Genomic DNA, 25,275 nt, shown 5'->3' with positions numbered 1-25,275 from the left:
GTGTAGAATTTTGATAAAGAACATTTACCTAAGTGACTATTAAGTAAAATTTACCTTTAAAACACATCAGTTTTGTTTATGTTAACTACTTAAAAACTGTACCAGTCTCTTCCATATCCTTTGTCAGGTGTATGCTTTATAAATACATACACAGTACGCGCTTTTGTCACTTATATGATTCCAAAATTTAGTTATGTTCTGAGTTGATGATGGTATTTCACTTCAGTAGAATGATATAGAGAATATTATGTGAGTTTTGGATAAAGATCATGAGAGGCTTAGAACCATTGTAGCGCGAGGCTTGCCGAGCACTTCCATGGTTTGAGCCGATCATGATAAACTTGATCTTTATCCAAAACTCACATAATATTCTATTTGTCCTATTATAACATCCTGTTTTCCATTAATAATATCAAATATCACATTTTTTGAAGATTTATATGTTTTACCGAAGTTGACAAAAACAGATTCTCAGATTTTTGGAAAAACCCAAATCTGATCTAAAAATAGCTATTGTATAAAGCTCAAGTTTATACGATCGTTGTTCTACTATTGATTTTCATCTGGTAATAGGATAAAAGTGGTTCTATAGAATTTACTTGTTTAATTTAAATTGTTTTGTGTTGTTTTTGTTGTAAAAACGGTGTTTTGATCATTTTATAAAAGCTTGGAAATATTTGTACATCAAAATATGTTAAAATTTAAAACTAACTTGTTTTTGCTTAAATGTAGTCAATTGCGTAAGATATTGTAATCCAACCAACAAATTAAGATAAATATTGTTTACCTTTTATCACTAGCTTTTAGTCATTTGAGTGCCTTAAAATACACAGAAGAGATATAAACGGCAAAAATATCCTTATGAACCAAAAGTGAACATAGCAAAATTTCAGAAATTGACCCCAAAGAGAGACCCAAAATGACACACAAACATTAGCAGGTTTATATTTTCCAATGTGTGAAATTTCCAGCAGTGAAAGAGCCTTCCCCTGTGCCAACAAAACCACAGAAAAAGGAATCAATCACACCGTCAATTGTTGTTGACGATCATTCACCCGATATAGGTCAGTTGGGTGGAAAAGTTGCTCGGTCTTCTTACAATGGCGCAGCTTTTAGTGGTTCTATGGCGAATTTAACATAGACATCATTATTGTGTTTGTGGCTTATTATGCCCTGTGATTGTGCTGTTTTATGAGAAACATCATGCAAAAATGAGTCTTATGCCATATGCGGCACACTCATGCAGTCTGGTCAGGAGCTAGCTTTCTTGATAACGCAACATTTCATACCTTATATCGGACTTGGAAGCTCTTGACCAGACTGTGCAATTGCAGAGACTGGTCTGAGGCTAGGCTGGCCACAGTCTGAGGCTAGGCTGGCCACAGTCTGAGGCTAGGCTGGCCACAGTCTGAGGCTAGGCTGGCCACAGTCTGAGGCTAGGCTGGCCACATTTTGCATTAGACTCAATTCACATGATACAACTCATATGTTATTGTTTTTGTTGGAGCTGTGTTTTCTGGACCTTTGAACATCTATTAGAATAAATAAGTTTGAGGTGTTATGTTTATTTTCTGCATACCAGTATAGCTTTCAAGCTGCTTAACTCTGCTTATTTTGAAAGTGAAATTTTGCAAAGTGAGATTTTATGTATTTTTTGGAAACAATTTCAATGTTTAAACTTAAAACACAACGGACAATAAGAAAAATTAGAGCATCAAGTTCTTCTTTTTTCTTTTATAATTTTTGTGCCTTTTGTCACATAGCATGTGGTTCAGTTTTGTAATTGAAATACATTTAGACTTACAAATCATGAATATTATATTTAATGAATAACAATGATAAGTGAATAGATTTTCTATATTGGTAGATTTTTTGCTTTGGAAACAGATTTTAAATGAGACAGATATGAAACGGGACCGTATTGGCAAATAGCTTGTCGATACTTTGTTACGTAACCAGTAGCTATCGATTAGCGTACATCGAAGCGCCAAGGTTATACATTTTGATGTACCTACTCACGTCTTTTTTAAAATTATACTTTCATTTCTCGGCCGATTTTGACAAATTATATATCGTTAGAAAGCCTACGTTATGTAGTTTTCAGATATATAAATGTATATTATGTTTTTCTTCTGCTTTGGGCAGCCCGGCGAGTTATAACTTTAACTTTTGCAAATATCACACCGTTTTAGAGTCTAGATTTACGGCTTCCATGTTTGTACTTTATACAGATTTGTAGCGTTTATATTTGGAGCTCAGTTTTTAAAATTACATCTTGCTTAGGAGAATAGAATTCTTTATACAATAGAAAAAAAAAGGTTTTAAAAATGAAATTAAGTAAGGAATGAATTTGTACGAAAGTATCGCGCGGTCCTAACGCAGAGAACTGATGCTACGGTCTTGGCGATTATGCTTTTGTTTAGATACCGGCCATTTAATTTCCTTTGTCATGATTATTATATTTTTTATGGAATATTTTGAAATATTTTGTTCACGAAACATATCAATAAAGCTAATTATTAATGAAGCTTAATAAATTTCGATTTTAGCTCTTGTTTATAACACAGACAGGGTGTTAATTTTATTACGAGACAACGTATATAGCGGACCCTCTTGATATTTTTCGGCCGGGATTTTCAAGAATCTTTAAATTATTTTAATTGATAATTTAAGGTAAATAACCTTTCATATAATTAAACATAATAACCTCTTTGAAAATAAACAACAAACGATGAATGTTTTATACCCATTTTATTTGAAGTATGCGAAGCCGAAAAATATTAAGAGGGTCCGCTATATATGCTGTCTCGTAATAAAATTAACACCCTGTTTGTGTTATAAACAAGAGCTGGTTGGGAGCGTGCCATTAATGGGTATTACAATCAAGCACTCACACCCCTGATGAGGCTTAATCAAGGTGTCAAAGCTTCGAACAATGACCTCTCTATTTTTGTATTAATTCCAAGTAAAAGACAACTAAAATCAAGAATGATTATAACAAACATGTAATGGAGTAAAAACAATCTACCTTTGTCAAACTGAACAAGATCTGTTACTCTTTACCACTAGCCATAATGCCCTCCGATTCAGATGCAATCGATGAAATAAGCATGATGAAACAAATGAAATATTTACCATTCACTCATTCGTATCCGTGCTTGGAAATCATATGACCCCGAAAACGAGACATTGTCTTGTTAGTTTTGGGGAACTCTGTACATTGGTAAACACCCACTGATTCGATTGGTTTTGTCACTTTTACTTTCTTACACGGTTTAACATTCTCAGAATCATCACTGCTACATGTGTAATCACCTAACAATTCGTCTAAATCTAAGCCGTCATCATCCCAGTGAAAAAAATCCGATTTTGAATAGTTAGACATGATGCACTGATGTCAAAATACGAAATGATCTGCGTAACACCGACCGTGATTTTCAAGAATCTCTAAATAATTTTTATTCATTGGTAATTTAAGGTACATCACCTTTCTTATCATTATTCATATTAACCTCTTTGATAATAAACAACAAATGAATGTTTTTCACACCCATTTTATTTGAAGTGTGCAAAGCCGAAAATATCAAGAGGGTCCGCTATATACGAGGTCTCATATAAAATTATCACCCTTTCAGTGTTATAAACAAGAGCAGAAATCGTTCATTTATTAAGCTTCATTAATAGTAAGATTTATTGATATGTTTCTCGAACAATATGTTCGATAAAAAATATAATAATCCTGGCAACGGAAATTTAATAGTCGGTATCTAAACAAAAGCATAATCGCCAAGACCGTAGCATCAGTTCAGAGCGTTATGACCGCGCGATACTTTCGTACAAAGTAATTCCTTATTAACTTTCATTTTTAAACCCATTTTTTTTCTATCTTATACAGTATTCTATTCTCCTAAGCAAGATGTAGTTTTAAAAACTGAACTCCTAATATAAACGTTACAAATCTGTATAAAGTACGACCATGTTTACCGTAAATATAGATTCTAAAACGGTATGAAATTTGCAAAAGTTAAAGTTATAACTCGCCGGGCTGCCCAAATTAGAAGATAAACTTCATATATATTTATATATCTGAAAACTACAAAACGTAGGCTTTCTAATGATATATAATTTGTCAAAATCGGCCGAGAAATAAAAGTAAAATTAAAAAAAAGACGTTTGTGGGTACATCAAAATGTATTACCTCGCACTTCGATGTACGCTAATCAATAGCTACTGGTTACGTAACAAAGTATCGACAAGGTTAAACGCGCGTGGGTAAAACATAAAATGTTTATTGCTCGTGTTTAACTCGCGTTATATCCATTAATAACAACGGAAATATACTAAAAGTTATATTTTTTTGAAAGAGGAATTAATAAGCAACAAGATAACGTATAAACCAATAAAATCGGATGATTAGTTTTTGCATAAATTTGAATTGACTACAGTAAGGGTCAAATACTCGTTTCAACTCCTGTCAATATACGCTCCGTGCTTTGGATGATGTTTGTCAGCTCTGCTGCTATTCGCATGCATATTTTTGTGACAATGTACATAGTGCTTTTTATACCTTTTTTTTTAGCCATTCAAAAAATTATAATAGGTATGTTTTTTATTCGGTTTATTCTCTACAAAATTTTCTTTGCAGAAACTTCCCCATCTTTCAACTGTAAATGTTTTTCTACATTATGGATATCATCAATTCTACTTAAAAATGTTACCAAATTACACAGCACTCACAGATACTGTGTATTAAAAATTAAATTTGCATTAAGGCAAAACTGACACGGTTTATCTCTTGGTGTTAAGATAAGGTTTATAAAAATCCTCCTTTGTGCATGGGTCCCATGAGAAGAAAAATGTAAAATTGCCAGAAAAATAGTGTTTTAAAATTTGTAAAAGGCAGTATAAAGGGCCCCCTCAAATGGTTTCTATCAGATGCCAAGGTTAGTATGGTTTGGTTTCATAGATGTGTACCTACTCCTTTCTATATCGCTTGCATTTGGAATGTACTTTACACAGGAAAGTCTAAGAAACCTGACAACCGTAAGCCTACGCTTTACGCCAAAAAGCCATCAATCATTGTTGAAGAAGGTAAGTGGATTTCTGAAGAGAGTCAACAGAAGCCTTTCAATGTATTCATTTACTGCTGACATTTTAAATATGTTATAATTATGGAGTTTAAAATGCAATAAATGTTCAATTCATTGGCAAATGGTTTTTTATGGCATTTTGAAAAATGCTTATTTTGATATAGATGCATTGTGATTAGGATTGCATACTATCTTTAAAAGACATGCAAAATAGAGGAATTTTTCATGCAGTGAACTCTTTGTAAAGATGTTTGTTCCATTCCATGAAACAATTCTGTTGATACATTCTGCATGTTGACAAATATGTATTATTCATGTATACTTACAATTGACCCAGATTTTACTAATATTAGCAACCTAGTAATCATACTACTATTTGACATATGAAAGCACATATATCAACGATTTTCGCATTTTTAATCTGAACACTTTCAATTGCATAGGCTGTTTGTTTTATTATTTCTTAAAGAAATTTTAAATCTGGGTCAGTTCTGTTGATAGTAACCTTGTTCCCGTGACCTTCCTTAGCAACACCCTAGACATTTCAGTGGTCATTACTAAAGCAGTAAAGTTAATGCTTCAGTCTGTCTCATTGGGCAAGTTAATTGTTGCCATAGAAGCCTGTACTATTTTCAGTTTTTTTAATTATTTATCACTAGTGCAATATTCATATTAATAGCTCTGTTAGGTCCTAAACATAAACTTTTTAGTTTTTCCAAACATCAATCGGGTGATCTGCTGTTTATTATTTGTATATTATTGTTAACTCCCCTTTTGTTTATTTGTTAATTGTTAAATGAGATTTTAATATCAGCACAATTTTTACAATTCACACAAAAGTGAAAAAACACAGTAGTAATATGTGTAGCACTATTGTAAAATTATTGTTTTAAAACAAATCTCCAACCTATATGTTTTAGCTAAATATAAAAAAAGCATGCAAGTACAAGTATCAAGCTTAATTTGATGTTTGACGCATATAGCTGTCATTTATAATGAAGCTAACATTACTTAATGTGATTGAAATTTTATTTATCATATACTTTTTATGTGAACTAATTTCAATGTTCACTCATTAAAATAATTTTGTTCCATGAAAACTTCAGGCTGCCTAACACTATATTATGCTTCTAGAAATTTACTAGCAGTGTCTTGTATATGATGATGAATATTATGATTAATTCCGCAACTTAATCCCTTCTTTGCAATCAACTAAAGCAATTAATTATTATCTGTCTTAATTGTAACATTTTGTCATAACTCATATATTTGTGTTGTTTTATGGGTATATGCAAATGTACACACTTATTTATACTTAACTTATATTATAACATCTAACCAAATACAATAATTCCTAACATAACCATGAAATTGTATATGTGTTACTACACCTGTTGACAGAAAATATTCATTGATAAAAAATATATATTTTCTTTAAATAATAACGAATGTGAGTCTTATTTGGTATCATTATTATTGTGATATGTACATATTTAAGATAAAAAAATGCAGATGAATTTTAGGTATGAATTTGTTATCAAAGTGATGATTTCTTTATTTATTAAGGACTGGCGACTTGCTTTTTTGATCATAGAATAAGATAGGCACCAGATACAGGACAGAAACAAGTTTTCTTTGAACACAAATATTTATTAAAAAGCTATTAAATGTTTAAGTCTGAAGTTGAGCTTTGGACATCTTTGGATATAAAATAAGATCACTGTGTAAGAAAATGTTAAGAGATAGTGAGTAAATTAATTACTTATACTCATCATAAGTCAATGACACATTAACCCTTGCAGCGCTGGAACCGAATTTTAAAGGCCTTTGCAAACAGTTTGGATCCAGATGAGACGTGACAGAACGTGGCGTCTCATCAGGATCCAAACTGTTTGCTATTCTGATTCTTTGAAAAAAATCGAAGAAAATGCTAATTATAGAAATTCATCAGACGGCATTTTAGCAGACATCAAATTTCCCAGCATGCAAAGGGTTAAAATGATAACACTGGTCAAGTCAGGATCCTGCTTTGAAGACAATCTGCTGTCCAAGAACAGAAAAGTGTTTTTCTGACCTGGGCAACACTTTGGAAGGTCACTGGATATATAGACAAGCTTTATCTACTTACTGTTTTTTCTACCTTTGCCCTTTCGATAATAAATGGCAGTGCAAATACTTATAATTTCTTTAAATGACTTTAATTTTTGTGTAAATTAAGTACCGGTATCAACATGTGTATGGTATTAGATGTGAACACACATTTTTTTCATACAGTTATGTGTTCAGTATTTCAAATCAAATTATCATAGCCTTCAGTTAATAATTTTGGATAAGTGATCATTCAAGAAGTAAAAAGGTTGAAATCAATTTGAGTAAAAGAAGTACTAATTAATACATGTGGATTATCTAACCTAAAATTTTTGTTTTAAATAACTTAATTTGCATGTCATTCTGATGGCTTAGAATGCAGCTGAAATCAAAATACAAAACATATGTTCCTGAATTATTTTGTAAATATTTTGTGTATGTAATATTTTGTTACTATACTTTAAAATCCTCCACAACAAAGAATATAATCAGAGTTTGCATTGCCATTGAAATCCTGGTGTGCATTTTTCTTTGGTACAAGAGGACCACATGGATGACGACAGAGAAATTAACGATGTTGACCATGTTATCAATGGAAACGGAGGTATGATTTAACATACTGAGATTTAATTGATCTCCTATCTTTTGTCCATTTTTTTCTTAGATTTCAAATGTTGAAACAAGTATCAAGCCTCATGTTTGAGATTTTATAAATTTCTACTTACTTCAAGTCTTTTGTTTAAAGTCTATAGTGTATCAATACATTTGAAGTCTTTTGCTGTAAATGTTATCATTATTTCAAATAGAGCTCGTATTAAATCAGTCATCCCAAATTTTCTGCGTAAAAGTTTCTCATTGTTCAAGTATTTTCCTCTTTTAATTAAATATTCTTTCATTAAAAGTCTTCTGCTCTAAACATGTTTGGCGTTCCAAATATTTTTCTGTAAACTTTTTAAGGTTTGCAATGCATTTAAGTGTGTTGCTGTTAGTTTCATCAGTTCTTCAATACATTTATTGACATCTGCTTTAATTGCCTCAGTGTTTAAATGCAAAAGCTTTCCAGTCTTTTGCTCTATATTGTTTTTAAAGTTACAATGCATTTCAAGTCTTTTTCTGTATACGTCATCCGAGGCTTTGGGGACAACAATCATGGATATATATTTTTGGGTACAACAATCATGGATATATATTTTTACTGGTCCATGAAGCTCATGGCTGCATAATCCAATTATTTTATTACAAACTCATGGAGAGAGAACCAAAATTCTTGGTTGTTAATTTGTTTCTACTTGTTTATTGAACATTAAATGACCCCCTATACACTTTCAATATGAGACGCGTCATGCAACAATGGTTCTTAAGCCATAAAAAGCTAGCCTAGCTCCTTACCTGTCTGCGCAATCATGCAGTCCTGTCTAGAGCTACCATGCCTTCATGCAGTCCTGTCCAAAGCTACCATGTCCTCATGCAGTCCTGTCCAGAGCTACCATGTCCTCATGCAGTCCTGTCCAAAGCTACCATGTCCTCATGCAGTCCTGTCCAGAGCTACCACGTCCTCATGCAGTCCTGTCCAGAGCTTCCACGTCCTCATGCAGTCCTTTCCAGAGCTACCATGTCCTCATGCAGTCCTGTCCAAAGCTACCATGTCCACTTATGAGACCAGGGATGAATTTATAGCAGACAGAATAGCTCCTGACTAGATTGCAAGATTGCGCAGGCTAGTCTGAAGCTACGCTCGATGCACATGGCATAAGACCTGTTTTTCCATGAAGAAGCTCATATTGTAAGCACGTTGGGGTAATTAGCGAGCATGTTGCGATGCTTTGGAAGTGTATGCAAGGCTCAGAGAATGGATATTAATCCTTAATTTGTTAAGGAATTCAAACTGTTTATGAAAGTAAGAATACAGTCTGTAATTGAAGGATAAGTTCAGTGATATTATATGCCATTTTAAAAGAGTCTTGGTAACAATTAGATGATAGACATGATGACATCTTGAGTAGGGTTGCATTCGTATTTTTCAGGAAACAATTTTTGCTATACAAACTGTTTTTATTATCCTTTTGTAATAAAGTCAAGTTTTATATGTGAAAAAAATCCCAATTAATGAATTAATGATACGTGAGTTTATTTGTGAGTGTTAAGAACTTTTGTAAAACTTTTCTAAAGTTGTCTTAGAATTAGTTTTGTGAATTTTTAATTTATTGATAAAATATTGTCAGAAATCAAAATTTACTCAGGTTTGATAATGACTCACAGTGTATGAACTTATTTCTTTGTGTTTCTTATCCATATGTAATTTATTTGTCACGCAGTTATATATGCAACCACAAACTATCATTCAAAGCATGTTGGAGCTATAAATCTGTTAACAGGGAATAAATAAACAAATAATCTTTCTTTTTCATCTGCCATTCCCGTTATCAGAAGAGGTTCGCCAAGAAGAGGTATGTTGATTTATTTGTTTCTTTTTTGTTTTGATCATGTTCACATTTAGAAGTTGAATCACTTATGTAGCGTTTTATCCCCGCCTCACAGCTGATTTGTCTGTGGGCTTTCAACTGGGTGATCTTTTAGACTGCGCTGGCTTAACAGACCTCGCATAATGTTTTTCACGTACCCTGCAGCACAGGATTTTGTAGCTTGGTTTTCTATTTTTACCCTTATACACAGCAAGCTAGGCTGCGCAGGCGGACTTATCACGCATAAAAAAGACATATCAGAGCTTATATGTTCCCAAGATAGCAACAAAAAATGTTTGCGTTTGCTAGAAAATATGTTGATATTTTAAAGACCAGCTAAACAGACGACAGAAAATTAACGAGTGTTCTTACAGAAATGGGAAGCAGCATTAAAAACTGATTCTTATGTGCTATTTGTGAGTGAAAAATGCCTCATTGACATTTAAATACAAACTATTTTTATAGAAGTAAATTAAATGATCAAATCTATTGATTATTCAGAGGTATGATAAGGTTTTCTTGTTATTTTGCAGCGGACAAATGAAAATGATGGTTATGTGATTTATGAATCGGATGAGGTCGGGTTGAAAAGTATTGTTGTGAAACATCTCCAAAAATGCAGACCTTGTCAATATTAACTAAAGATTTTGTGCAAATTAAATGCCTTTTTGTTAAAGATATTTTATGAAAAAGTAACTATTCTCCTTTCAAAAAAAGAATTTTCAACAATTCCCTTTTCATCTTTGAAATAATTTTAGACAGATTTTGGGATAATAATGAAAATGTAATGTGCTTTCTCTTTTCCCCCACACCCCCAAAAAAACCAACAAAAGAGCAAAGAAAAATTATGAAATTAATAGAAAAGGTTTTTGCATTTTTGAGGGATTGATTTCAAATTGCAAGCAAAAATTATAGCTCTCTTAATGTAGTTTTCATATGGTGATGGTTTGTCTAATGAGTTATAATACACATTTAGTGGGTGTGACATCATTGGGATTTTGTTAGATTTTTATTGTGCATTGCATTGGGATTAGTACCTTGAACATGGGTTTCTTTTTCAAGGAAATACAATTTTATTTCATAGAAATCTGTCCTAGAAGTAATTATGCCTGCTGAATTGTAAATACATGCGTAGAACTATTTGCATAACTGAATTGCAAAGGCGTGCTCGTTTTTGCGCAGCGGCTATGTCTTAATTCCGCTGGATGGCACAATGGCGCATTTTGATTGCAAAGCGAGTGCATTGATGAAATGTTATACAAGCTTGCCTAAACATTTATACTTGCTAAGCGTGCAAAAAAATACCATGACGAAGGGATTCTTGTTATAAATTATTACACATACTGTATACCAAATCCAGTAAGATATCAAACAAAAAAGGGAAACAAATGTTTAAAAAAGTATATTTTTGTATTACAAAAAAATACAGATGTAACAAGCCATGGTATTTTTCATGGTTTTGTAGACTTAGGAAGATACTTTGTGTGTGTAGAAATGTAAGAGTTTATTATTTTGCTTGCTGTTTTACATAAAAACAAGTAGAAGATTTTGATTTTTTTTGTAGCTTTTAGAACAATATGTTTAACCATGTCCACACATTCATATTTTCCCTGTTGCTATTTCAGTTCTTTTCTTTCTGTTTGCTTCTTATTACCAATGTGTTTTGTCTCCTTATGTTCTTTTAGACAGATGAATTAGTAAAACGAACCACCGTTGATCTTGTAGACAAGAAGGTACAAGTATGTTATTTGTTACAGCAACAGGGGATCTGGAATGTACACTTAACTCAGATTTTTAATTGTTGATTTTTTTTTAAGGTTTCTTCAATCATTTCCTGGTTATGACATAATAGCATCATAATATTTCAACATTAGAAGGCATTAACATAATAAACATTCAGCCAAATTGGTTATTTGTTAATCAGAGTGACCTTTTCAAAGAAAACAAACAACAGAAAACACTTAAGTATAAATTAAGGATTAAAAAAAGTAAATAAATAAATGCTCAGACCCCCTGTTTGGCTCCGTATTAATACTTATGTCTGAAATCCTTGTATGTTTGCAGCTGATGTTCAAGTGTTCATATTTACATGTGTACATGATTCATAAGCCTCATTCACTCACATTCCTTACCCATCATCCAAGGCTCCCTGGTTTGTTTCATGTTTGATGACTGACAATTTAAGAAGGACTAATTGTGTGACAGTTGAATATTTAAGAGCTTTTCAAACAAACTACTGCGGGTGCATAGAACATACAAGAAGAACAAAATTCATGTAAACGCATAAACACCATGCAAATGAATTATGCATGTAAGTCAATTCCATACTATACATGCAAAACAGTTCTGTTCTTTTGACTTGAGTTTCTTAATTATTTTTAGCAAAATTCAAAGAGTACCTTTCTCATAAGGTTGCAGGTGTGTCTTGAAAACAATTAATATAAAGATCATTTGAATGGGATTTGCTATATCTCTGATTTTACATATCAATCCATTGAGTATAACATCTAACAGCTCATTGTTGGGTTATCATGGTTTGGAGCGGCATTATAACCTTGCATCGCTGGACCAAGTTTACCCCTATATGCATTGCTTCTTGATAGACAATCAGGGATAACTAAGGATCAAAACCTTGTTCATGTATATAAATATGTACATGTCTGACTTTTTAAATTGTGTGGAAAGGATAAATAAAAATGCAAAAAATGAGAATGCATAGTGAGATAACTTAAATGGATAAGTTGCTATTATACTGAACATGGTCAAACAACCAATATTATTTTGAAATAGTAAACACTTACACAACATTTCAAGGGGACTTACAAGCATTTCTTTGGTCAGAAAAGGGCTAATAATAATTTATAAGAAGTATCTTTTAAGGTCTAATAGTTGATTATGGGGTTTTGTATCACAGGTGCTTATTAAAGGTTAAAATGCCATTTATGATGTTTGAATATTTTTGCAATATTGGTACCGATCTCAAACAGTTTAGTGAAGAACTTTGAAGCATTCTGAGTAGCCAATCACATTACCAATAAAACATCGTTGTTTTGTCAATTATCCCATGGATGAATATTAATGCAGTTTTCACAGAATGTATTATGGGTGTTGATGATGATTAATTTGTGATGTGGCCAATTAATGTTGTTCTGATTGTGGGCTTTTTGTGCTTATGACCTTATCTGTGTTCTGTCCCAGAGCCTCTGTAACTGATCTATATTCCATTCAGCAAATAGAGATTTTTTTACACAAAAAATGAAAGATATAAAGTAATTTCTTGTCAGTGAATTAGCAATAAATTATAATAATTATGCTTTATACACTTATATGGTTTGATTTGGAGAATCGGCGTTTTGCAGCCTTATTTTCAGAAGCGGATATAAATGCACAATCATAGTTGCATTCAATAATTCTTTCCAGACATTGACTCTACATAAAATTATAATACTTGTAGTGAACTTACATATTTGCTGGTGGAATTATATGCTCTTTAATACAATAAACTGTTTTCTTTGAAAAGTGTAAAATTACTTTTTTTTCAGATTCTGCAGTCATCAGATTTTATTTTCATTCAATTTTAGTTTGTTAAACATTTGTTTAATTAGTTTATATTTCTTTAGCATAAGTAATAGAATAAATGTATTTATTAAAACCATAAGCATTAGTTAAATAGAGACTTTATGATGCTTACCCAGTACTTGATTACAGCTCGATCAAACTTCAAGTGCTTCAAAAAGTGCTTGAACAGTTTCATAGTATGCAAAATTATTTAAAAGTAAAAAAGTAAAATATAATTAACAAAAACTATGTTAAAAAATTCAAATAAATTCATAATTTAAAAAGTTTGCCTCTCTTGAAACAAAGTATTTTGGTAAGCATTATTGCAGAGCTAGTTTGCATGTTGTTATGGTATTTGTGCTGCGCATGTCAGGATAAAGGTGAAGGTCGTAAGGTGGGCGTGGTCAAGGCTAAAGAGGCGACAGAGATTAAACTAGAGGGCCCGACACACAAGATCATTGACAAACCCAACAATCAGAGCATTATTGAGGGTAGGTATGAGCCAATAAAACTCTAGTATGGATGAATCAGGTTATTTATGTAGTTAAATAAAAAAAGTTTTTATAACAACCACAGCATTTGTGACCGTATGTGTAAAGGGAATAAAATCCTTTATATACCATATTTTAATGAATGTTAGATGAATCAGTTTATTCAAAAGTTCTGAAATATGATATTGCACATACACCAATCAGAGCATTTATAAGGGTATGTTAGAGGTCAATCATATTGACACTATCATATTTAAAAAAATAATTGTTGATGCTTGATTGTTTATCAGGCACCTAACAGCAATTATAAGTTATGATTAGTAGGAATCCAATCAATAGTTTGTAGAGGTAAAATTGCCTTGCACCAACCAGTAACTGTTGTTCATTGGCTGTTTGGTTTAAGATCTGGTATGAGCTGTCATTTCATACCATATGTTACAATACTTGCTAAAGGTAAAATGCTCCAATTTAAGCTATATTACACATGTTTAAGAGCAAATAATATTATGACTTAAATCACATCATGAAAACTGTGATACATTGTGATGACTTAAATCACATCATGAAAACTGTGATACATTGTGATGACTTAAATCACATCATGAAAACTGTGATACATTGTGATGACTTAAATCACATCATGAAAACTGTGATACATTGTGATGACTTAAATCACATCATGAAAACTGTGATACATTGTGATGACTTAAATCACATCATGAAAACTGTGATACATTGTGATGACTTAAATCACATCATGAAAACTGTGATACATTGTGATGACTTAAATCACATCATGAAAACTGTGATACATTGTGATGACTTAAATCACATCATGAAAACTGTGATACATTGTGATGACTTAAATCACATCATGAAAACTGTGATACATTGTGATGACTTAAATCACATCATGAAAACTGTGATACATTGTGAGGACAATATGATCTTACATATATTTATTTTCATTTTTTACGAGATCTACATTTTAGCATGGTTCACTCAAAATAGGGAGTGCTGTTAAAATGAAAAAATATAAATAGATTTGTGAAACTTAAGCAAATTTAAAAATGTTATTTTAGATAAATGACATTAGATGTAAATGTTCTTATGACCTAACCCTTTTCCCCCATTAGAAGCAAAGTGAAATTGGCTTTTGCAACCAGTATAAATCCAGAACAGCCTGCGAGTAACTTGCAGTCTGTTCAGGTTTAATGCTGTTTGCTGCTCATCAGTGACTAAGGGTTGGAAATAAAGCCTTACAATTTAATCAAGTAAGAAAGGTATTTAATTAAATGTAACTTTCTAAGGGACTAAAAATTTGTCAAAATTTTATTTACGTGGTACAGGGTTAATTTTAATGATATCACTATTTGCTCTGAAGGAAATCCACATTTCATGCATTCAGGTGACCCACTTAGAATGCGTATTAGCCTAGATGTACTACCAGACCTGCCGCCTCCAGCCATCAAATTCTTCCGTGCTGGAAAGGAACTCAGGGAAGACTCTCGAACCAATTTCGGAATCAAAGACAACAAAGCCATGCTGCAAGTCCAGAAGACGAGGTTTGCAGACGAAGCTAAGTACACGCTGCAGCTTGAACAGGATGGGATTGTGGTGGATAAGGTTGTGTGGAGCGTGTTCATTAAAGGTAAATATGGAGTTTGTTTGTTAACTCTTTCAGTGCTGGAACCGAATTTTGAAGACCTTTGAATGTGGCGTCTCATCAGGATTCAAACTGTTTGCCATTCTGATAGTATTCTTTGAATTTTTTGTGTGAAGAAAATGCTAATTTTATAAATTCAGCAGACAACATTTTAGCAGACGACAAATTTCCAAGCATGCAAAGTGTTATAGGTGATGATTGAACATGTTCATGAATGTAATTTATAAAAGTTGAAAGATCAATACTGATACACAAAAATCATTTCAGCCACACATTATTTTTAAAGTTCTTTTAAGTTAAAGGAGTGATTTCATTAAAGTTTATCCAAGAGTACAGTTTTTATTGGTTAATGTGAACTACATTCGATATATGTTTCAGTAGTTAGTGCAAGTAAATATGGATTGCATGCGTTGGACCATTTCTTTTTTACTATTTTTTATACAATATCGCCTAGCAAACAAATTGTAAAACAGGAAAAATTAGTGTAATTATTTTCATTTCACCGAATAAAATTGAAGATGAACATTTAAAAAAGGTATACAAAATTGTTTGAAATAATGATTTGATGGGATGTCGTAATCGAATTTAGAACATGATGGTACAGGATTTTTCGTATATTTATCAATTTATGAATTTTATTTGGTAAACAATTTGACAAACATGTTTGTTACAGGCAGGAAGTGACATCAAAATTATTAAAATATAAATATAAGTAATGGAATCCAATCAAAAATATATATTTATATGTAACATAATACATACCTATTCATTTCACCCTTTCCCACTCAGAAGCAAAGTGAAAATGGCTATGTGCAATCAGCATAAAAACAAAACAGCCTTTGAGTAACTGCAGGCTGTTCAAGTTTTATGCTGTTTACTGCTCCTCTAAGGGTTGGAAATGAAGCCCTTTAAACTTGAACCTAGTAAGAAAGGTCTTAAATTAAATATAGCTTTCCGAGGGACTACAAATGCCTAAAAATATGTATCTAAGTGGTAAAGGGTTAAATATGTATCTAAGTGGTAAAGGGTTAAATATGTATCTAAGTGGTAAAGGGTTAAATATGTATCTAAGTGGTACAGGGTTAAGGTTAATTTGGAGTGTGTTCATTAAAGGTAATGATTGGTTGCATTTTTCATAAGGAAACATTAAAATAATTTCATATAGTTTCACATAGAGAATGTCCATTTGAAGTACTTATGGATGAAATTTGTTATATCAATTAAATACAGGTTGAAAGGTAAACATATAAATTATATTTTGTTTAAAGGTAAATATGGAATATGCATTTAAGGAAAATAAGGACTGTATACATTTAAGGTTTACATGAACAAAGATTTTCACGAAAATGTTCTGTTCAAGTATGAAAAGAGATCTGAAATTGCACATAATTATAAAGAAGTGTGATCACAAGTAAACTTAAAGTATGTTATAGCTTAATAGGGAGTCAGTATTCATTTAAAGTAGCTAAGGAATGTGTGCATTTTAGGTAATTGAGTGTTTTGATCGAATTACAAGTTTTCAATGTATTGTCTTTCAGCATTAGTAAGTGTATTTTCTTCCCTTTGTACTTTCAGATCCTAAAGATCAATCAATGGACTTCCGTTCCCTTTTGAAACACAGGTAATGTATCTTTTTTAATTGTATACATTTTGATAATTTCAGAAAACACGAAATAACAAAAGATGATGGGCAACAGCTCAAAGTATGCAAATATTAACTAGGCTGACAACATTATACATGTATGTTAAAAACAAAATTGAGAAAATATTATGTTGTTGTCACAAAATGTTGTACAAAAGGATTTGTATGCAAACATGTATTGTATCATGCATTGTAACATGTATGTAGCAAACATAACATTTGAAGGTCTTACATGATACACGGAATAATATTAATTTCATGGACACACATTAACCCATATATGCTCAGTGGACTCTCCCATCCTTCTAAATTGGATCAATTTATTTCCAAAATTAGGGATGTCTAGTATAATTATTTCTATATTAAGAATATATCTTACAGAAATTCCTTTAAGCAAACAGCCCAGACCCTGATGAGACGCCGCATCATGTGGCGTCTCATCTGGGTCTACGCTGTTTGCCAAGGCCTTTTTTGGATACGCTAGGCATAAATGGGTTAAAACTGTTTTTTGCTTTTCAATAGAAAGCCCACTATGAACAGGTAAAAGTCTTTGATTGAACTTGTATACTAAAAAGCATCAAAGCTTAAAGTATGAAGACGTTAAGAGGTCTGTTTCACACTTAATTGGTAATATGATTGTCTTTATGTTTCTGTAACATAACAACAGTATTTTCATTAAAAAATCACATTCAAAATGCATATATTTTCAAGAATATTTTATTTTTTGTTGATGTTGTCATTTTGCATTATTTTATTATAGCATTTTAACTCTGAAGGCTTGAAGATTTTAGTTAATTAATTATTATCAGTTTTGTTTTATTTTATTGAACACATTTTCTGCACACTATTTTGAACATATTACTGTACAAATGTGTTAAAATTAGCACCACTGTAGTCTTATCAGTTTTAATTTCATTAAAACTTTAATGAATAACTATCAAAATTAAAACTGCATTCTGCATTGAAAATCTTAAAAATTGAAAATGAATTTATACAATGTATGTTTCTTTCTTTTTTCCACTTAAAAATGCTGATATAAAATAATCCAACTATTACTAAAGGTTTTATTTTAAATTCTTTTCTTTAAATTACAAAGCAATATTAAAAAGTACATTTTTGCCCTACCCTCACTTTATTATATGATATAAAATCCTTTTTCAGGGAAGGAAAAGGCAAAAAGAACGAAGATGATGACATAGATTGGGGCATGCTGAAGCCAGGTATCGTGTCTCTGATTGGTCAATTGTCAGTTTAACTTTAGTATCTCATATCATATTGGTTGATGATGAGCTTAAGTAAATGTTTAATCTCTCATAGGTGAAATATTAAATTAATTTTATATCTTCTTTGTGATTGATCAATTTTATTAAGTAAATAGCTTTTCTAGGATTTTTCACCTGTTTAACTTAATAATATCATAAAAGGAACATCTAACTTGCTGCCATGTTGTTGAAATTAATACAAACAGTGAAACAAACTTGAAATATTATTAAGTGTGCAAATCTGATTTCCGCCATGGTATAATATATGTTAGCTGCAAGCAACTACGCAAACCCCCCCAAAAGCTAGCCTCGCCAATGTATCATTAACGTTAAATGCATCTTGCACTGCCTTATTTAAGTGCGTGCTTAAAACAATTTTTTAACTTTAGTATGTGAATGTCAGTTATTCAGGTTGACTTAAAACCCGTGACAAAAGACAAGCAAGGTAGGCCACTGAGCCAGCGTCCTAGCAATATGCTCCACCCCAAAATCACTTCTACGACCTATTGCCACCAAATATTCCAACATATATCAACCCCACTTCTTTTTGCTCCATTACTGCAGTACTATATTCCTTATTTACCCTCACTTGGTTGGTTTATATTCCTATCACATACACTTTTTGATCCTCAGCGTATCTTCCCCTGAACACAGTTTGCACTTTTTTACCATGTCATTTAACAGAAGCAAATTGATTTGCCACATAACTATGCAATGTAGTATGTCTGCCACGACTTGATTTCATATCCATTCTTGAACATTTTATCGCCTGGGATAGTTTGGAACTGTTTTAATATTTTTGTTTTTATATGGTCATTAAAAATTTACCAGTTTTTAGCTCACCTGAGCAAAACGTGCTCATGTTGAGCTTTTGTGATCGCCTTTTGTCCGTCGTGCGTCGTCAACATTTACCTTGTTAACACTCTAGAGGCCACATTTATTGTCCAATCTTCATGAAACTTACTCAGAACATGTGTCCCAATAATATCTTGGACGAGTTCGAAAATGGTTCCGGTTGATTGAAAAACATGGCCGCCAGGGGGCGTGGCAGTTTTATATTTAGCAAACCTTGTTAACACTGTAGAAGTCACATTTATTGTCCGATCTTCATTAAACTTTGTCAGAACATGTGTCCCAATAATATCTTGGACGAGTTTGAAAATGGTTCAGGTTGGTTGAAAAACATGGCCGCCAGGGGGCGTGGCAGTTTTCCTAATATGGCTATAGTAAAACCTTGTTAACACTCTGGAAGTCACATTTTTAGTCCAATCTTCATGAAACTTTGTCAGAACATGTGTGCCAATAAAATCTTGGACGAGTTTGAAAATGGTTCCGGTTGGTTGAAAAACATGGCCGCCAGGGGGCGTGGCAGTTTTCCTTATATGGCTATAGTAAAACCTTGTTAACTCTCTAGAAGTCACATTTTTAGTCCAATCTTAATGAAACTTGGTCAAAACATGTGTCCCAATAATATCTTGGACGAGTTCGAAAATGGTTCCAGTTGAATGAAAAACATGGCCGCCATGGGGCGGGGCAGTTTTCCTTATATGGCTTTACTGTATGGTAAAACCTTGTTAACTCTCTAGAAGTCACATTTGTGGTCCAATGCTCATGAAACTTGGTCAGAATATTTGAACTAATAATATATGGGCTAAGTTCAAAAATGGTTGAGATCAGTTAAAAAACATGGCCGCAAGGGGGCGTGGCATTTTTCCTTAAATGGCTATTTACTACAAAACCTTGTTAACACTCTAGAAGTCACATTTATCATCCAATCTTTATGAAACTTGATCTGAACATTTGTTCTAACAATATCTTGAGTGAGTTTGAAAATGGTTATGGTTTGTTGAAAAACATGGCCGCCAGGGGGGGGGGAAGTTGTCCTTATATGGCTTTAGTGAAAACTTGTTGACACTATATTAGCCACATTTATTGGCCAATCTTCATGAAACTTGGTCAGAACATTTGTCCCAATGAAATTTTGCCAGATATTGAAGCTGGGTCATATGAGCTCAAAAACTAGGTCACAAGGTCAAATATAAAAAAAACATGTTAAAAGTCACTTTTTTGGTCCAAAATAATCTTCATGAATCAGCTTGCATTTTTTTCAGAATAGTCTAGTTCCTTTGGCTTTCAGGTGAGCGCCTTTGGGCCTGATGGCCCTCTTGTATATACATATGGCCTTATAAATTTTTCCTTGATTGCTTTGTAAGTAGATAAACTTGTTGAAATGTGTGATGAATAGGAAGATCTGTCATTGATAGGTCCTTTTGAATTTGACTTTGAGAACTCAGTGATTAACATGTCCTTTTAAATGTTACTCTGAAAAGCTCTGTTTATGAGAGAGGTCCATTTGAATTTAACCCTGAAAAGGTCTGTGATTTACAGGTCCTTTTGAAGTTTATTCTAAAAAGGTATGTGATAGAGACGTCCTTTTGAATTTAACTTTGAAAAGCTCTGTGATTGGCAGGTCTATTGGCATTTAAATCTAAAAAGCTTGATGATCGACAGGTCAATTCAACTTTAATTCTGGAAAGCTTTGTGATTGACAGGTCCATTTGAATGTTACTCAGAATAGTACTACCCTCATATAGGTCCATTTGACCTTTAACTTGGAGTAATATGTCAGTCCATTCAAATTCAACTTGATCAGTTGAATGGAAATTGCTGTTTATCAGTCCATTTGAATTTAACTTGATGGAATCAGTCCATTTGAATTGAACTTGATGGAGTCAGTCCATTTGAATTAAACTTGATGTTAAACTGTCCTTTCGAATTGAATTTGATGTTAATCAGTCCTTTTGAATGAAACTTGATCTTCATCAGTAAATTCAAATGTAACCTTGATCTTGTCATGTCCCTTTGAGTTAAACTTGATCTTCATCAGTTAATTCAAATGTAAAATTGATCTTGTTATGTCCCTTTAAATTAAACTTGATCTTCATCAGTAAATTCAAATGTAACTTTGATCTTGTCATGTCCATTTGAATTCTACTTTATCTTCATCAGTACATTCAAATATAACCTCGATCTTGTTATGTCCCTTTAAATTAAACTTGATCGTCATCTGTGAATTAAAATGTAACCTTGATCTTGTTATGTCCCTTTGAGTTAAACTGATCTTCATCTGTGAATTCCAATGTAACCTTGATCTTACTTATTCCCATTTCAGAGGAGCCCCAGTCTAGTATGTGTCCGTCTGTCCATCTGTCCGTTTGTGTAATATTTATTATTCATGTGCTTGCTCAGATAGATTTATGTCTCGTTTTAAAAATATTGGGAAACATCTTTGAATGAATGTATTTCATTTTAAATATGGAAAAATAAAGATAAAGCATAAAATGTTTTAAGAATGCCTGCATTTTTATGCCCCCGGATCGAAAGATTGGGGGTATATTGTTTTTGGCCTGTCTGTCTGTAATTCATTCATTGTGTGTGTCCCAAAACTTTAACCTTGGTTAAAGTTTTGCAATAACTTTTGCATTATTGAAGATAGCAACTTGATATTTGACATGCATATGTATCTCATGGAGCTGCACATTTTGAGTAGTGAAAGGTCAAGGTTATCCTTCAAGGTCAAAGGTCAAATATATGGCTTCAAAGCGGCACAATAGGGGCATTGTGTTTCTGACAAACACATCTCTTGTTTTTTTCTGAAAATGAGTTGTGAAGTAAGTAAACTGATATGTTCTTGACAATTCTTGACATTGCAGTGAAAAGGCAACCATTTTCATTTCACCTACTCCTACTTGTGTAATTGGTGATTAATACACAAGCCTTATTATCTGATGTTGAAACTTAAAATAGATAACATAGTAGGATGACTTTGTATAGATATAGGTTTTATTCCCCAAATGGAGGCAAGTAGTTTTTGCACTGGTCACTATGTCACTGTGTCACAGCGTCAGTTTTTCCCAATTTTTGGGTTTCGACTCTCTAACTCAATCAGTTTTAATCTGATCACCACACAACTTGTTGAAAATTCTTATCAAAATTAAATGGATGCCATGCTCTATAACTAGCCCAATCTCACTAAGGACTTTGGAGTTATGGCCCTTGAAGTTACTGCTCTTATTTATTTATTTTAAGTACTTACATGTTGTCCAGATCATATCTGAAAAACAAAAAGAGAAATCATATCGAAACTTATGGATAGGTAGATCTCATAGTAAGCATGCAATGCAATGGAACCATAACTCATGCTCCTCTAGTTTTAGAGTTATTTCCCTTTGCTTATAATCGTATTGTGATTTCGTCTGTAGTATATCTCAAAAACTATAATTCCAACTTGAAACCTAATTTAGAGTGCACAAAAGCAGTAACAATTGCTTCCCTATTTTTAGAGTTTTTTTCTCTTTGTTAATGTGTATACTTAAATTTTGTCCTGAACATGTCTTGAAAATTACAATAGGTATCGAGTTGAAACTTAAAAGGTAGTAAAATTATTATTATGACATCCAACACTAGTGCTGCAACAATATACCGGTATATCGGTATATATCGCAATACGCAATTAGCATATTGTATTGTGATACGATTTTCATCATACAGGTACCAAAATTCTACAAAAATTCATCCACATTTCGTCCAGAAAAGCCATCCGAAATAATGATATCAAGGTAAACAAAACAAATCGGTGTTAAATAAAAATAAATTGGTACGTAAAAATAGCATTCTTAAAAGTCTATTATACAGAGTATCGTTGTTACATGGGAGTCCGCAAGATCTTCTTTTGCATGTCATACTGTTAAATTTAAGATGAAGCTTGTGAAAATACGGAAAAAATACACAATTAATTACATAATAAAAATGTAAATTGATGTTATTATAAACAGAAGTAATAATGATCTGTTTTTTTTAACATAACAGCATTCTGATAAGTTACACGACCGGCTTTTAAACATCCACAATTCTCTTTTGGGTTATTATTCTTCTTGTCGGCTTTAATAGTAGTTCTCAAAATGGCAGACGAAACGAACGCCGAGTTTGACTAAATAGACAAAATGACAATACTAATCTTTCATAACAAAATGCTTTGTAAAGCCCAAGAAAGAGTTAATTGTGTTTTTAAAGCATTTTGTAAAAAAGGCTAGAATTGCCAATAGGATATAACTAGAACCTAAACATACAATACAAAGGTTATGTTCATGTAATTAAGTTGGTTTTAGTTATTAGCTGGCGAGTTATTATTCTGGTACAAGTTAGCAATATATTGCAATATAGTGCAATATGGGTTTTTGAACTGACAATATATTGCAATATGGGTTTTTGAACTGACAATATATTGCAATACGGTTTTTGGCGTATTGTTGCAGCACTACCCAACACTGTCCAGTGGCATTTAGCTGGGTAGCCTGTTTTGTTTTTTATTTATTACATGCCTTTTTGTTTGTTTGTTTGTTTCTGGGGGTGGGGAGTGAGCTGAATATTTACTTTAACAATGAACAATATGCCATGTAATAAATGTTAAATTTTTAGTGTTTTTTTTTCCACATTCTAGATGTTTCCCACTTAAGATAGCGTCTCAAAGAACAAACAAAATGTCTGGGAATGAAAGCATATATATTATATATATATATATTTTATTTTTTTTACAGAATATATACCAGAATGTGAAAATTTCCAAAGATTAATTAATGCTTAAATTAATATTCTAAAACTCCAAACTCCAATTTTGCCTGCAGTTTTCATTCTGACCACAAAGCCCTAGAGTTAGTGAAAATTATTCTTGATTTTAATGACAGCAAAAAAAAACTGGGCTTGTAGATTAAAAAATTAATGAAAAAAATAACGGTTCACAAGCTTTTGGCGCTCAGACATTTTGCCCTCTGCTTTGATCTGCCTGCTGTAGAACTCTCGTCCATGCAACCAGCTGTATAAGCGTGCTCATGAAATGCAATGCGTAAATTGACCACGTTGTTAGCCTGTTCAATGATTCTCCATGTTATATTGCGTGTCATATAGGAAATATTTTAGGCAGATATAAATTGCTGGCTTGTTAAGAACTGATAGATATAGTCTCTTTAAGCTGCTGGTAAAATGCTTTAATTACAACATTCAACGATTTATGCTACAAAGTGGAAAATTTAGCTTCCAAGTCATAAGGTGAATGTAATTCAATTCCAAAAATATAGTTCTTAAAAATTTATACTGTAAAATATGTACCCTAAATTGTCATCTTGAATAAAAAAAATGAATATTTAGGAAAGCATAATTAATATTTTGGTTTCTATTTGCAGTAGTTCTTTAGTGGATTCAGAATTTTTGAAATAATTATATAAAGCAAACATTTTTGTAAAATACTGATTTTGTGCAAATTAATTAGAATTCGGTTATGACATGGTTAACATATTTTTTTTAGTTTGTTTATTTTAATGATTTGTTTAAACATAATTTGATAAAGTCTAATTGAATGATGTCAAAGTCAGAAATCTAAAATTCAAAAATCAAGAAAGGGAGAAAATTTCAATTGTATTTATATGCTATTAAATAAATCAAAATTACATGTATACCTTTCTGTAGTGCTCTTAATTAAAAAATATAGTTTATCTTGAATGCTTTTATTTTTGCACATTAATTTAAAGAAGTGATTTTAATTTTTTTTAATGAATGCCAAACAAAGCATTTTTTTTTAGAAAAGCATTCTATGTAGTTTGTTGTAGTTTGCTAGATTTGGTCTGGTGTGGTGTTAAACTAGTGAGTTACATAAATATACAATGCTGCGAATGCTAGTTTAGCGTGTAACATACTGAATATGTTATAGGATTATCATATGTATGTACAGGCATAATTTACATACAAAATTGTGGAATCACTAATTTTCTGCTTTTGCGTTTTCTTTTGTTTGAGATGAAGAGTTATAAAAATGTATGTAAAAAGGGGGTTAAAGCCGCCCTAGTTAATATTTCTCACAACAATTCAATTATCTCAACTGACCAGAATTGATCAGTATTCGTCAGATACATTTTAAAGCTTAACTCTTCCATACTGATTTTTGCAAAAAATTGTGCCAACAA

At 32.2% G+C, this 25,275-nt stretch overlaps 1 protein-coding gene across 1 annotated transcript in view; it reads left to right on the top strand.

Annotated features, from left to right (window-relative positions):
* Positions 1-25,275, top strand: part of LOC127870931 (twitchin-like) — a 229,367-nt gene that overhangs the window by 65,891 nt on the left and 138,201 nt on the right. Inside the window, 10 exon segments of the mRNA XM_052413522.1 lie at positions 972-1,064; positions 5,020-5,091; positions 7,720-7,782; positions 9,606-9,625; positions 11,326-11,373; positions 13,572-13,689; positions 15,098-15,340; positions 16,931-16,976; positions 18,159-18,217; positions 21,432-21,446. Coding sequence (XP_052269482.1) covers positions 972-1,064; positions 5,020-5,091; positions 7,720-7,782; positions 9,606-9,625; positions 11,326-11,373; positions 13,572-13,689; positions 15,098-15,340; positions 16,931-16,976; positions 18,159-18,217; positions 21,432-21,446 — 777 coding nt within the window.

Source organism: Dreissena polymorpha, chromosome 1 (assembly GCF_020536995.1).
Source record: "Dreissena polymorpha isolate Duluth1 chromosome 1, UMN_Dpol_1.0, whole genome shotgun sequence".
NCBI classification, from domain to species: Eukaryota; Metazoa; Mollusca; class Bivalvia; order Myida; family Dreissenidae; genus Dreissena; species Dreissena polymorpha.
The sequence above is the reverse complement of the archived record's forward strand: the minus strand, read 5'-3'. Positions and strand labels throughout refer to the sequence as shown.